Source organism: Carex rostrata, chromosome 1 (genome assembly GCF_964058835.1).
Source record: "Carex rostrata chromosome 1, lpCarRost1.2, whole genome shotgun sequence".
NCBI lineage: Eukaryota > Viridiplantae > Streptophyta > Magnoliopsida > Poales > Cyperaceae > Carex > Carex rostrata.
This window is the reverse complement of record NC_135918.1, coordinates 18,341,872-18,354,873: the sequence shown is the minus strand read 5'-3', so window position 1 is coordinate 18,354,873 and position 13,002 is coordinate 18,341,872. Positions and strand designations below refer to the sequence as shown.

At 38.3% G+C, this 13,002-nt stretch overlaps 1 protein-coding gene across 1 annotated transcript; it reads left to right on the top strand.

The window, feature by feature from the left end:
• The first annotated feature begins 2,119 nt into the window (after window positions 1-2,119).
• On the top strand, window positions 2,120-3,445 carry LOC144570848 (putative disease resistance protein RGA3). The gene has a single exon (XM_078320460.1). The coding sequence runs from the start codon at window positions 2,120-2,122 to the stop codon at window positions 3,443-3,445; it is 1,326 nt and encodes a 441-aa protein (XP_078176586.1).
• The last annotated feature ends 9,557 nt before the right edge of the window (window positions 3,446-13,002 follow it).

Below are 13,002 nucleotides of genomic sequence, written 5' to 3'. Positions count from 1 at the left end.
GTAATTGACACTATACAACCTACGTCTCTTTTTTTAATCTGTGTGACTCCTCGGTATGGATAACTGTATTGCTTCTTAATTTTTCTGACTGCGGTACCTGGATTGACTTAGACATATGAAAATAAACATAAAAACAATTAATTATTTAATTCATTTGTTGGTTTAAAAATTCATCAAATCAATTGATTGCTTTGGTTTTTACAAAAACCATAAGAACCGAGATGCTATTTCGAGCCATTTTCACATATTTCGATCAAAAACTGATGTAGCTGTTGGGTCAAGCTTGTGAAAGCACCTCAGACTGAAATGACATCTCGGTTCAAAAAAAATTATTTCGGATTGGAATGACAACTCGGTTCTCATGATTTTTGTAAAAATCAAAACAATCAAGTTATCTATTAAAATATTTTTTTATTTATGGTTTCTAAATAAAATTCTGATTTCTAATAGCTAACAGTTCTACATAGAACCCAATTAATTTCAGACACAATGAAAAATTATAAATTATTCAAAAATACCGGTCACTGGTGAAGAATTACCAAATTAATATACATAATAAGTTGTTTTTATTTTCTAATAAGAAAAATAATTTCTTAAATATAATAAATTAATTTTGTTACAATATCGAAATTATATATCCAAACTATATCCAATATGAGAAGGGATCAAGTTACAACATTTTTTGAGTTACAACAAGTTACAACAAGCATTATTTACATTTTTAAAGTCCAAATCGTCGATCCAAACCGTTAGATGTGATTTACACAATAAAATGTGCTTAGAGACCAAATTTTACATATTTTGGAATTTTTTTACTATTTATTAAGATGGGTACAAAATTCAATGGTATGAATTTGACTAGTTTTTGTACCCACCTTAATAAATATTAAAAAAATTCGGAAAAATGTAAAATTTGGTCTCCAAGTATATTTTATTGTAGAGATCACATCTAACGGTTTGGATCGACGATTTGGACTTTAAAAATATAAATAATGCTTATTGTAACTTCTTGTAACTCAAAAAATGTTGTAACTTGATCCCTCCTCATCCAATATATATGTATCGTTAATATCCAATCCGTATCTGTTTAATATCTCATCTATATCCTCATCCGTTTAATATCCGACTATATTCATATCCAAAATAAAAGGATGCAGATATAGTTTTACCATTATCTGATCCGTATCCAATCGGTTTGCACCCCTACTAAATAGATAATCAGATTTAAAAAAATGTTAAATTATCAAGAGAACCATTGAAGGACCTTCATTACACATTATTATTACCGGATTTTGGTAGATTAATAAACGCCTGAAAAGATGAGATTCGAAGGGTATATAGACAATTTCACCTTTAATTGAGTCCCCACCATGCTCTATGTGAGCTCCAAAGTGTGTTGGGTAGTCAAGTCAATTGCCTACTACATTTAACAGGCAACATTATCCTTTGCAGCATGCATGCAGTAGCGAAGCATGAGATTTAAATTTGTCAATGAATCATTTTTATCTACAACGATACAGCTTCTACTGACTGATTGACTGGCGTGGCTTCACCTCTTCCCACCACATGTTGTGCTGTATAGCATGGCCAGAGAAAATCTACATGTCTCACAATTGATTAGTTCTTTGTCAGTGCTTTTTCGCATGCAGCACATGTCACCATTTACTGCTTGTCCTGTGAACGCATTTCTTTGTTTCCAAACCAAAACACATTTCTAATTCTGAAGAAAAATAAAAACAAGAGAGAACATAGAAAGAACCATTGAACGCGCATCCTCTGAGATATCTCAACTTTTGCGTGACCGACGTGTCCGGTGCCTATTCGGGAGTGATGTAGGGGTTAGTATTATGTGTGCTTTGAGATTCGTGTAGAGCATATTTAAACGGTTGAGATTTTCCACAAAGTCACGCAAAGTTTGAGATATTTCAGAGGATTCGAATTCTCATTGAACTCGATCAGATCAAAGTTTGTTTCCCTTTCTACCCACCCACAAAATTTCCCACATTACCATCTCATCTCGAACCATTAATTCCTTTCTACTTTTTTCAACTTCCTTCAACTCTCTCCAAAACTAAGTGACCCAACTTTTCTTGAAGCCCGTACGAACAGAAGGCCAGCCATGGTGGCTGAGGCAGCTCTACTCACCTCCTTAGGGTGGGTGGCATCCCCTTTGATCAAAACACTATTCGACAAAGCACATCACAATCTCGGCACCGGCATCGACGAAAAAAGAAAGATACTTGAGGCCACAGTACTTCCTCGCCTCTCTCTGGCGATTGAGAAAGCAGAAAAGAGTCCCAACAAAGAGAAGGTAGTGGAATGGCTCAAAAGGCTGAAGGGTGCATACTATGAGGCTGAGGAAGCAATCGACATATTCGAGTATAAAAAGCTTAAACAAAAGGTAAAGGATGAGAGGGGAACCCGAATTAGTTTTCCATGCCAATTTGTACCCCGGAAAATAAAAGATAAATTATCTGTATTCACCCCGCAAAAAATAATGCTAAAGCGTTGTATAGACAACCTTATAAAATATGCAGACGAGGCCAAAGATTTCCGTGATTTGTTAGGGGGCCCAGAAAATACTAATGGTAGTGATGCTGAAAGGGAAACATACTCAAATCCTCCTGTCAGAGTTTTTGGTCGTGAGATAGATAAAGAAAAAATAGTCAGCTTACTCACGCAAAAGCCTTCAAATTCTGAGCCTGGACCAAGCACTAGGCCAGCTTTCCCTATAATTGCTATTACGGGCCGTTCTGGTGCTGGGAAAACTGCACTTGCCCAGTATGTTTATGAACATATGGATCGACAGCAGCATTTTAATCTACGTGTGTGGGTTTATGTCCCTCGCAAATTTAAGGCCACTGATGTTATTAAGAACATGGTAGAAATCATAAAGGCAAAAGAAGGCGCTAGTAATAATTATCCCTTTACATCACTTGAAGCTCTTTCAACAGAATTAAGGTGCATGTTAGGATCTAAGAAACTTCTACTTGTGTTAGATGATTTTTGGAGTGATACTGAGGATTTTGATGACCAATGGGATAAATTTATTGGTACCTTAAGTAGTTGTTCACCAGAGACAAGAATTCTACTTACAACCCAATCCAACAATGTCTCACAACTAGCTATGAAAGTAGAGGTCTATGTTTTAAAGGATTTAGAGGATGGTCAGTTTTCAGAACTCTTTATGCACCATGCCTGGCCTAGCAATTCTCATTTGCAAAAAGAGGAATTTGAAAAAGTAGGTAAAAAAATAGCTGTTAAGCTAAAAGGAGATCCTGGTGCGGGAAAGTTAGTGGGTCGACAATTGAGGGAAAAACTTGACCTAAGGCATTGGGAGGAAGTAGCGGAAAAAGATTGGTTGGAGGATGACATGATGATGAAAGCAAGGATCTGGAGCTATCAGCAGCTCTCTGAATCTCCAACGTTGTTTTGCAATATGTAGCTTATTTCCAAAAGGCTTCCATTTCCCAGGAGAACTTTTAATTGATATATGGATGGCAGAAGGTTTTATTACGCTCACTAATAATGAAGAAAGGTGGGAGAAAATTGGTGAAGAGTCCTTGCAAGTGCTCGTATCAAGGTTTTTCTTGGAACAAATTACTGGAAAAGAAGGAGATCTAGATTATCAACTTCATGACCTGCTTCATAATCTTGCAGAGCGGGTTCAAGGTGATGATCTTATCAGAATAGATTATTCGGGTGAAATTCCTTCCCAAATAGGCCCAATGTTATGTAGAAGTGAAAACATTTGCCACATGAGATTGCCCTCAACCATGATAAACCAATTACCAAAAAAAACACCCTCTTTGAAAAATATACTCACTTTTTGCTTCTATGATGATGGTGGTTTTGTCGAAATGGAAGTTATAGAAGAGATATTGAAACACATGGAAAAACTACGGGTGTTAATACTTCCCAAGTGTTGTGATGAATTCCCAAAATCTATTGGCAATTTAAAGCATCTCCGTTGCCTCTATATTTTACATTACTCTGGGTCTCTTAAGAAACTTCCTAATTCCATTTGCAAACTTTACCACCTCAAAATACTTGAGCTGCCAAATTGTGAATCCGTACCCAAGAAATTTTCTGAACTCATTAGTTTGAGGAGTTTAGGAACAGTTGCGGAGACATTATCCCATATTTCTAATATTGTAAGGCTGACATCTCTCCAATGCCTTAATGTATTTGTTGTAAGGAAGAAACGTGGGTATGAATTACACCAACTAGAAAATTTGAATCAGCTTCGAGGTCTACTGTGCATTACAGGTCTTGAGAATGCTGAGAGTACAGCTGATGCTGTAAATGCCAATCTGCAAAATAAAAAGCATCTTGAGGAATTAAAATTTGAGTGGAAATCTGATGAAGGAGACACCAATATTACAGGTCTCTCTACTCAGCATGTTCAATTACTAGATGCATTGCAACCTCATCCGAATATAAGTGTTGTCACACTTAAAGGATTTCAAGGAGATATATTACCAAATTGGCTCCTAAGTCAGAATTCACTAAAGCATCTCACGTCGCTAACATTAATGAACTGTGCTAAAGTAGAAGAAATATCATCCATTGACAAATCACTTCCCAGTTGCAGAAGTCTTGTACTATGGGGGCTCAAGAACCTTAAAGAAATGCCTTCCCTTCCTCCAAACCTTACTTATTTAGAGGTAGACCATCTCCCACAGCTTAGTTATTTATCTAAGGATGATTTGTTGATGAAGGAAGAAAGAAAGCAGTCCAAACTTGAGGGCGTGAAGAAAATAGTAGAGTGCTGGCCGAAATTTGAACTAAAATTTGAGTCAATTTTGAGGCCAGTTTTACTGTTTGTGAAAGAAAGATTGGAAGTTGTGCCAGAAATCTGTAACTCGAGTTCAGAATACCGAAATAGTTTCTTAGAGATTGTAAACTTTGACCCTGATAATGGTGATTATTCTGAGGATAAACTTTTGGATACGTGGGTTAGGTCCATGCGTTGCTACATAGAAACAATGTTCAATAAAAATGAGGAGTCGAGGATTAACAATTCAGGCCTCATGACAGAGGCGATGGTAGAAATCCAGGCGATTGGAGAGGCGACAGAGGCGATTGGAGAGGCGACACAGACAATACCGCTTAGAACCACAACACCAGTGAAGGATAAGACTTTATTCGACATCTTCAATGAAGCAATGGAAGAACCGCCACGAGACATTGAGGAGGACTTCTCAAAGTACGGGAGAACAAAGGGAAGAGTGGCACTGAAAGATCAAGAGAACGGGCATCAAGGGATCACAGAAAAGGCGATGGAGCGCTTGGCGAGAAAGAGGGAAAAAAAACAGGCGACAAAGGAGGCAGTAGCAAGAGCATCTGGCGGCAGTGGAAAATACGGAACCTATACCCAAAATTCAACCTACGCAACTGTTCTTCAACAGGGCTTCCCATTGAAGAAGGCCGTTCACAACCCTAGGAAAAATCCCAGCAATGACCTTTTCCCTTCCACCTTCAATGCCCATAATTCCCTTCACAAAAACCCAGCAGCGAAGAACAATCTTCAAAATTCTGAAATCACTACAACCAACCCCTCGAATACACAAATAATTAAACAAACTCAAAATCCCAGTGAAAATGGCGGTTGGATTCTTGTTACTAGAAAGCGTACAGTCAGAAAACCTCAAAAAATTAATGAAGTGCATGGAAAATTTGACCAAACTCACAGAGATCTATTAAGGCAAGGTAAATGTTTCAAATGTCTTCAAAAGGGGCATAGAAGATCTGCATGCAAGGCTTTGAGGAAATGCTTTAAATGTGGAAGCATTTCTCATGTTTTACGCAATTGCACTGTGCTCAATCAGAGAAATAAATCTGACACAATTGTCAATAAGGGAGAGCAAGAGACTCAGATCAATGAGGGACAGCAAGGGGCGCAACTCAATGAGGGAGAGCAACAGACCCAAATAAATGATAGCATGAATCAAGACAAAGGAAACCCTTCTATAAAGGAAGGGCATCAGAATTTGTTTAATACAACAACTCACACTCAGAACACAAAACCTCTTCCCAGTCAGAACCTCTCCATGGATCCTAGAAATAATTGGCAATTTGCAGCAATGATGGACCCTGAGATCATTCAAAATCGCCCAGATGAACTTAGGGTCTATCTACCTCCGAGAATTGGTCTCCATGAAGTTAATCGCTTTCTCGACAAATCGGCTGTGGTGATGGTGGGACCTCACTACAATGATAGATACCTTGCCCATAGATTGGCTGCTAGATTAGCAAGGCTTTTTAATAGGCCTTCGAGAGAATTTCCTGTGGAATCAATTGACCCAACCTTGGGTGATTACTTGGTCATTTTCCCAACAAGTCGTATGCGTGATCATGCTGTTGCAATAGGAGTTCTTAATTTGGGTGGAAATGCTGAAGTTCAACTGATCGAATGGTCCCCACAACTGGATACTACATATGAGCCGACAACGCACAAGGCAAGGATAAGATTGCATAGTCTTCCGCTCCAATACTGGAACAAGCATGATTTAGCAACCATAGTGTCTGGTTTTGGAACTCTGTTGCGAGTTGCAACCTGTTTTGTAAATGGGAATTATGAGACACTGAGACTTCTCGTTGCTGTTCACGATCCTGCAAACATACCAAGAAATCTCTTGGTATCAGACGACCCTGATGCAACTTATGTCCAAGTTGAGATAGAAGGATGGATGAATCGTGGTGTACCGATGCAACAACCTGTCATAGCAGATGGTCCAGGTGGTGGTCCCCAAGATGGTCCAGATGGTCAACAAAACGGTAACCCTCAACAAGACCCACAACAACCTCAAGGTGGAGACGAGCAGCAACAACCACCAGCTGAACAACCAGAGGAGCAACCAGTACAGCAAGGAGAGGCTCCGCCTATTGAACCAAATAGAGAAAATCGGATACAATTCTGGGAAAGAGGAGATAAGAATCCCGACTTAGACTCAAGGCGACCATTAGAACTCATGGTGCAAAAGAAGGTGGTACTGGAGACTCCATTTCAGAGTCCGACAGGACAAGTTCTGCATGGCTTACAAGGGACAATTAATAACTTAATGAATGTTCCTGCCGTTAACCAGCTGCTACTTTTGAATCAGGCCTTGCAAAGCGTGCCCATGCAAGGGATAATAGCTGGAGTTAATGGAGTTAATGGCATAATATTTGTGCCATTTCAGAGAATTGATTTTCAGTCTGCCCAAGGCGCACATAATTTATTGCGCATGCCAGGAATGGAAAATGATGGTTTTGTTGGTTTCAATGCTGACTTTAATGTGAACCAGTTAGAAAATGAGACCAATCTTAATTTTAATCAACAGAATTTTGCTATTAAAGAGTGGGCTGGAGGCCTAAAAGACCAACATGTGGGCCTGGATACCAATTTTATGATGGATGAGGCTCCTCCTGGATTTGAAAATGGGGTCAATTACAACACTGGAGATCCGACTATTTTATTGGGCATGCATGCTGAGAATCTCATAAATGAGGCCCACTCAGATTTTCATATCGGGCTAGGTTCTAATAACAACAAAAGAATGGAAAATCCAGCAGCTACTTCAAGGTCAAGTTCTCATACTCCAACCAGAAGAAGCCCACGTCTGAGTAACAAGCATAAGGGGGCTTATGTTTCAGCAATTGACAAAGCAAGAATTGTTCAAGGTTATCAACAGAAAGATGTGACATCTCTCAACACTGTCAAGAAGAAGGCTCGAGTTGTTAAGGAACTGGACATGGAATACCTCAAGTCTTTTGACCCTCTAACTGAAACCCATGCTGAAGCTGTTGTCAACATGGCTGGTGTTTCTCTGGATGATGAACTCAAGAAAAAAATCAAGGTGGCAGTTCTGGATAAGAGTGATGGGCAGCAAGCTTCTTTGACTGCTGCCTAGGTCTCTATGTTCTTTGAAAGGGGTTTTGGTTTTATTAAGAAGTCTTATGTCTTTTATTATGATTAAGTTTATCCCTGGGTTTGCCGGCTGTCTCTGGCTTTTCTTTTTTGGTTTTCGATTGAAGAAGAGTTGCATCCGATATCGTAGTGGGAGATGCAGTAGTTTTCTACTTTGTAAAAGCTTCTTAGAAGAGTTATGTCCTGGTTTTCAGACTGGTATTGTATCAGTCATGTTGAATGGAAGCTTTTTTGGTGTTGAAGATGAATCTTTTTTCAATGAATTACAACGTTAAATTGAAGTTTATAAGTTGGAATGTTCGAGGGTTGAATGAGCGCCCCAAACGCTTGGCTGTGAGGCAAACCCTGTTGTTAGAAAAGCCTGACATCGTATCTTTGCAAGAAACCAAGATTTCAGTGATGAATAATATATTAATAAGAGAAATATGTGGGAATACGTTGAGAAATTATCAGGTGTTGAATGCTGTTAACACTAGAGGAGGAGTGATAACAGCGTGGAATCCACGGAAGTTTAATCTTCTAAGCACAACTATGGGTTCTTATTCAGTTACAACAATGCTGCAGAATGTACAAGATAACACAAAATTCCTCTTCACTTCGGTGTATGGTCCATCTACTAACAACAAACAACCATTTTATGATGAGTTAGCTGCCCTTAAACCTGTAGACAATACCCCTTGGATTGTCTGTGGGGATTTCAACAACATTTTACATTTGGAAGAGAGAAGCAACTCAGCTACTGATTGGAGACCTTCTCTGATTTTTTCAAGACTGATTTCAGCACTTGGTCTTCTGAACATCACAATGCATGGCCGGCAGTTCACATGGTCTAATGAAAGAGAACGACCGACTATGGTCAGATTAGACCGCTTTCTTATCTCAACAGAATGGAACAGATTATATCCTAACTCAATGCAAAGTGCCTTGCCAAATACTTCTTCTGATCATTGCCCGGTAATGTATAGTGCAAAGACCACCTTCAAGAGATCAAGGTTTTTTAGATTAGAAAATTGCTGGTTAAGGTTTGAACAATTTGGACAAATGGTGACAGAAGGATGGCTCTCGTTGCCGACAGCAACTAACCCACTTCAATTGCATCAAAAAATCTGTTTCTTGCAAAGGAAAATTAAAGAGTGGGCAAAACAGAAAGTTGGGTCCATCAAGAAGCAAATTAAGGTATGTCGGGATTATTTGGGATGGATGGATAAAGTGAAAGAAATTAGAAGGCCAACAATGCTGGAGAAAGTAGTGACATGTGTCATCAAAAAGAGATATACTGAGTTAAGCGTTTTAGAAGAGGACATATGGAAGCAAAGGGCGAAAACGAGATGGGAACTACATGGGGATAAAGGAACAAAATATTTCCATGCGATAGCTTCTCAATCAAAGAGGATAAATACTATTGCGCAAATTGAACATAATGGGGCTCAATTCTCAGATCATAAGGCTAAAGCTGATGCTTTTTTCCAGTTTTTTACTGGTTTGATGGGTGCAGATTCGAAAGCAACACCGCAAATTTTCTGGCCTAACCTTTACCAGCAGCAAAATGACCTCTCTCATCTCTCAAATGAGATCACAAGACAAGAGATTAGAGATGTTATCAACTCCTGGCCTAACAACAAAAGCCCGGGACCCGATGGATTCACTGCAGAATTTTTCAAAAAAATTTCAGATCTGTTGATCCCAGATATTCACACGGTCTTCCTTACAGTCACCACTGAACATACCTCGCTGGAACCTTTGAATAACTCTTACATTGTATTAATTCCTAAGAAGGAGCCAGCTCTTCAACCACAAGACTATCGACCGATAAGTCTAATAAACGGCATTCAGAAGATGTTTTCTAAAATCTTAGCAAACAGATTACAAAATGAAATACAACAGTTGGTTGATTTGGCACAGACTGGTTTTGTTAAAGGAAGACAGATATCCGAAGGTTTTCTTTATGCACAACAGATACTACACCATTCCTTCAAAACCAAGATCCCTTTGGCTATCTTCAAAGCTGATATTCATAAGGCATTTGATACGATTAGTTGGGAATTTCTGCTAAAGGTCATGCAAAATTTGAACTTTCCCGCTAGTTGGATCCTTTGGATAAAAGAGATAGTTCTTATGGGCTCTTCTCAAGTAATCGTTAATGGATTGGCTGGTCGAAAAATCATTCTAAAAAGAGGAGTTCGTCAGGGTGATCCACTATCACCGTTCCTTTTCATCATTGCCATGGATTTTCTTACAAGATGGTTCAAAAAGTTGGTAATAAATGGTGCAATCAGATTACCATTTGAGGGTATGAAATCTTGTCTTCTTTATGCTGACGATGCGCTCTTCTTCGTCAAACCAGAGATTCAGCAGCTTCAAATATTAAAAATTGCTTTTTTACTATTTGAGGATTTATCGGGTTTAGCAGTAAACCTACATAAATCGGAGCTGCTACTTTCAGTGGATCTCAATCAACAAGGACCTCATCTTGCACAGATGATGGGATGTACTCTTGGTACCTTTCCGTTCACATATCTAGGACTCCCTCTATCAAATAGAGGTCTGAAAAAGGAGGCTTTTTTACCTTTAATCCAAAAGTTCAGCAAGAGATTGGAGGGATGGGCGGCCAAAAGTCTTTCGATTGCAGGAAGATTGCAATTGCTAAACTCGGTTTTATCATCCTTACCAACGTATTACATGTCGGTTTTCAAAATGCCGGTATGGGTGATTCAAGAGATAGACAAAATTCGACGAAGATTTCTTTGGCATGGGGTGGCCACTGAATCTCACAAATTAAATTTGGCCAACTGGAGCATTGTTTGTACTCCTAGAGAACTTGGAGGACTTGGAGTATTGGATCTAAAGGTTTTTAATCTTGCAATGCTAATGAAATGGTGTTGGCAATGGGCAAAACCGGAAGAGAAATTATGGAAGTCGATTTTTTATTGCACACATTGGCAATCAGACCTACAGCCGGATTCAACTCTTTTCACGAAAACACTCAAAAGTGCATACCTTTTCTTTGATATTTCAACTATCAGAAAGCCTGGTAGTGGTGAAACCATACAGTTTTGGCTTCATGAATGGGGATTTGGAATTCTGAAACTTAGATTTCCAATTTTGTTTACTTACAGCATTGACCCACTTCTCACATTATCGGAGGTAATGCAAATTCAACCTTTTAGCTTACTGTTTCATGGGAATTTGTCAGAAAGGGCAATATTGGAAAGGGAAAATTTGCAACAACAAATTTTGCAAACTGTTCAGCTGGTACAAAACCAACATGATGATGTTGTGTGGAAATTGGACGTAACAGGGGTCTTTTCTGTAAAAACGGCATACTTTGGTATGATGAAAGAGCATAGAGTGATAACACATAATAGCAAAATCTGGAAATTAATGGCACCACCCAGAGTGAAGGTTTTTGCTTGGCTACTATTAATTAATAGAATTCTCACAGTTGATAATTTAAATAGAAGGGGGTGGTGTCTTGTCAATCGATGTGTTATGTGCAAGAATGATTCTGAGACAACAAAACACTTGTTCAATGATTGCTGCACTGCAAGAACATTATATAGCAGAGTGTCCTCGCTTTTAGATGTCAGATTACCGAGAATCTCTGATATTATCAACATGGATGCCATATCGGCACTAACCAGCAAGAGGTATACAAAGAAAGAAAGATCAATTTTGCTAATCTCGCAATTTGTTTTATGGAGAGAAAGATGTTGCAGAATTTTCAGAGATTCAGAGAAAGATATTGATGATTTAGTGGAACAAGTTCAGTCACAATGGAGATATAGTATGTTAGTTCAGAGGATATAGAAATAATAAAACAAAAGAGATACAGTGGAAAGAAATAAGGCACAGAGGCTGAAACTCGACGCTGAAATGAGGGTCTGATATGTATACAAGTGGGACTGGCAAATGGTGGTACCAACTGATACCGGTTCGGTATTGGCTGCTACTGGGTTGAAGAAGGGAGGACTCTGGTACATACCGAGAAGAGGCAAACATAGCCTTTGATATACTTACTGGTACTGAGATGGAAAGCATCAATTGTACCGAACTGGTACATGGGGTTGCTGGTACGGAAGAGAGAGACACAGCATTTGAAGCTGGAGGACTGAAGCTACAACCTTTTCAATTAACAATTTTAGGAATTTTAATTTCTTATGTTCATCTTGTTTTGCTTTTCTTTTAATTTGTGTTTCGATTTACTTTTAAGCTCAACTATTTTGAGCAACTCAAATTTATTTTCCTCTTTTCAAATCCAGTGGATACAGACTCTGTAACCGCATTTTATATATGAAATATGGGCATGACCCTTATTTTTCCTCAAAAAAAAAAATAAAAATGAGGAGTCAAACCTGATTTTACCGTCTTCACTCACTCACCTTCAGATATCATCATGTAGCATTACTAGTGATGCATTATCCACCAGCATACAATGCCTTGTTTCCCTTTCTAAATTGGAACTATCTTTTATTCAGACAATAACCTCTCTTCCTCCCAAGGAAGTCCTATGTTCATTGAAGAACCTCAAGTCTCTTATCATTGAAAATTGGTATGGTTTAACAGTAATGAACAGTACCAATGTACCTGGCCTCTTTCCTTTGGCTTGTTGATATATCGTCCTTATGCTTCCTAGGCCATTTTATTTTAATTTTCATTGTGTGTGTCTCGAACATGCATTTTAGTCACAGATTCTGGTACATTTTTCTCCAAGAGAAAAGTACAAAAGATTGTCTCTCCCAACAGAAATTACTTAATTTACAGAAACATATTTTATTCCAACTATCTGCATTTCAGAGTAAGAACTATTAAAACTTTTTTATTCATTTTTGAACTTCTTCTGTTTACATATTTCAATATGCCTATTTTAACAGACATGTCCATGTAACGAGTAAAAGCATGAGAAAAAAAACCTTTATGTATTTTTTGTCAGTAATTAAACCTAGCATTGCAGTATTTTTTTATGTTTCATCTTATAGCCATAATTATTTTTCTACTCTGCCAATGCTATAAAATGCTAATATTTTATTCTCAACTATGTTTCTCTTGCAGGAGAATGGAATCATTTTTAGGCTGGCTTGTTTGCTCACTTT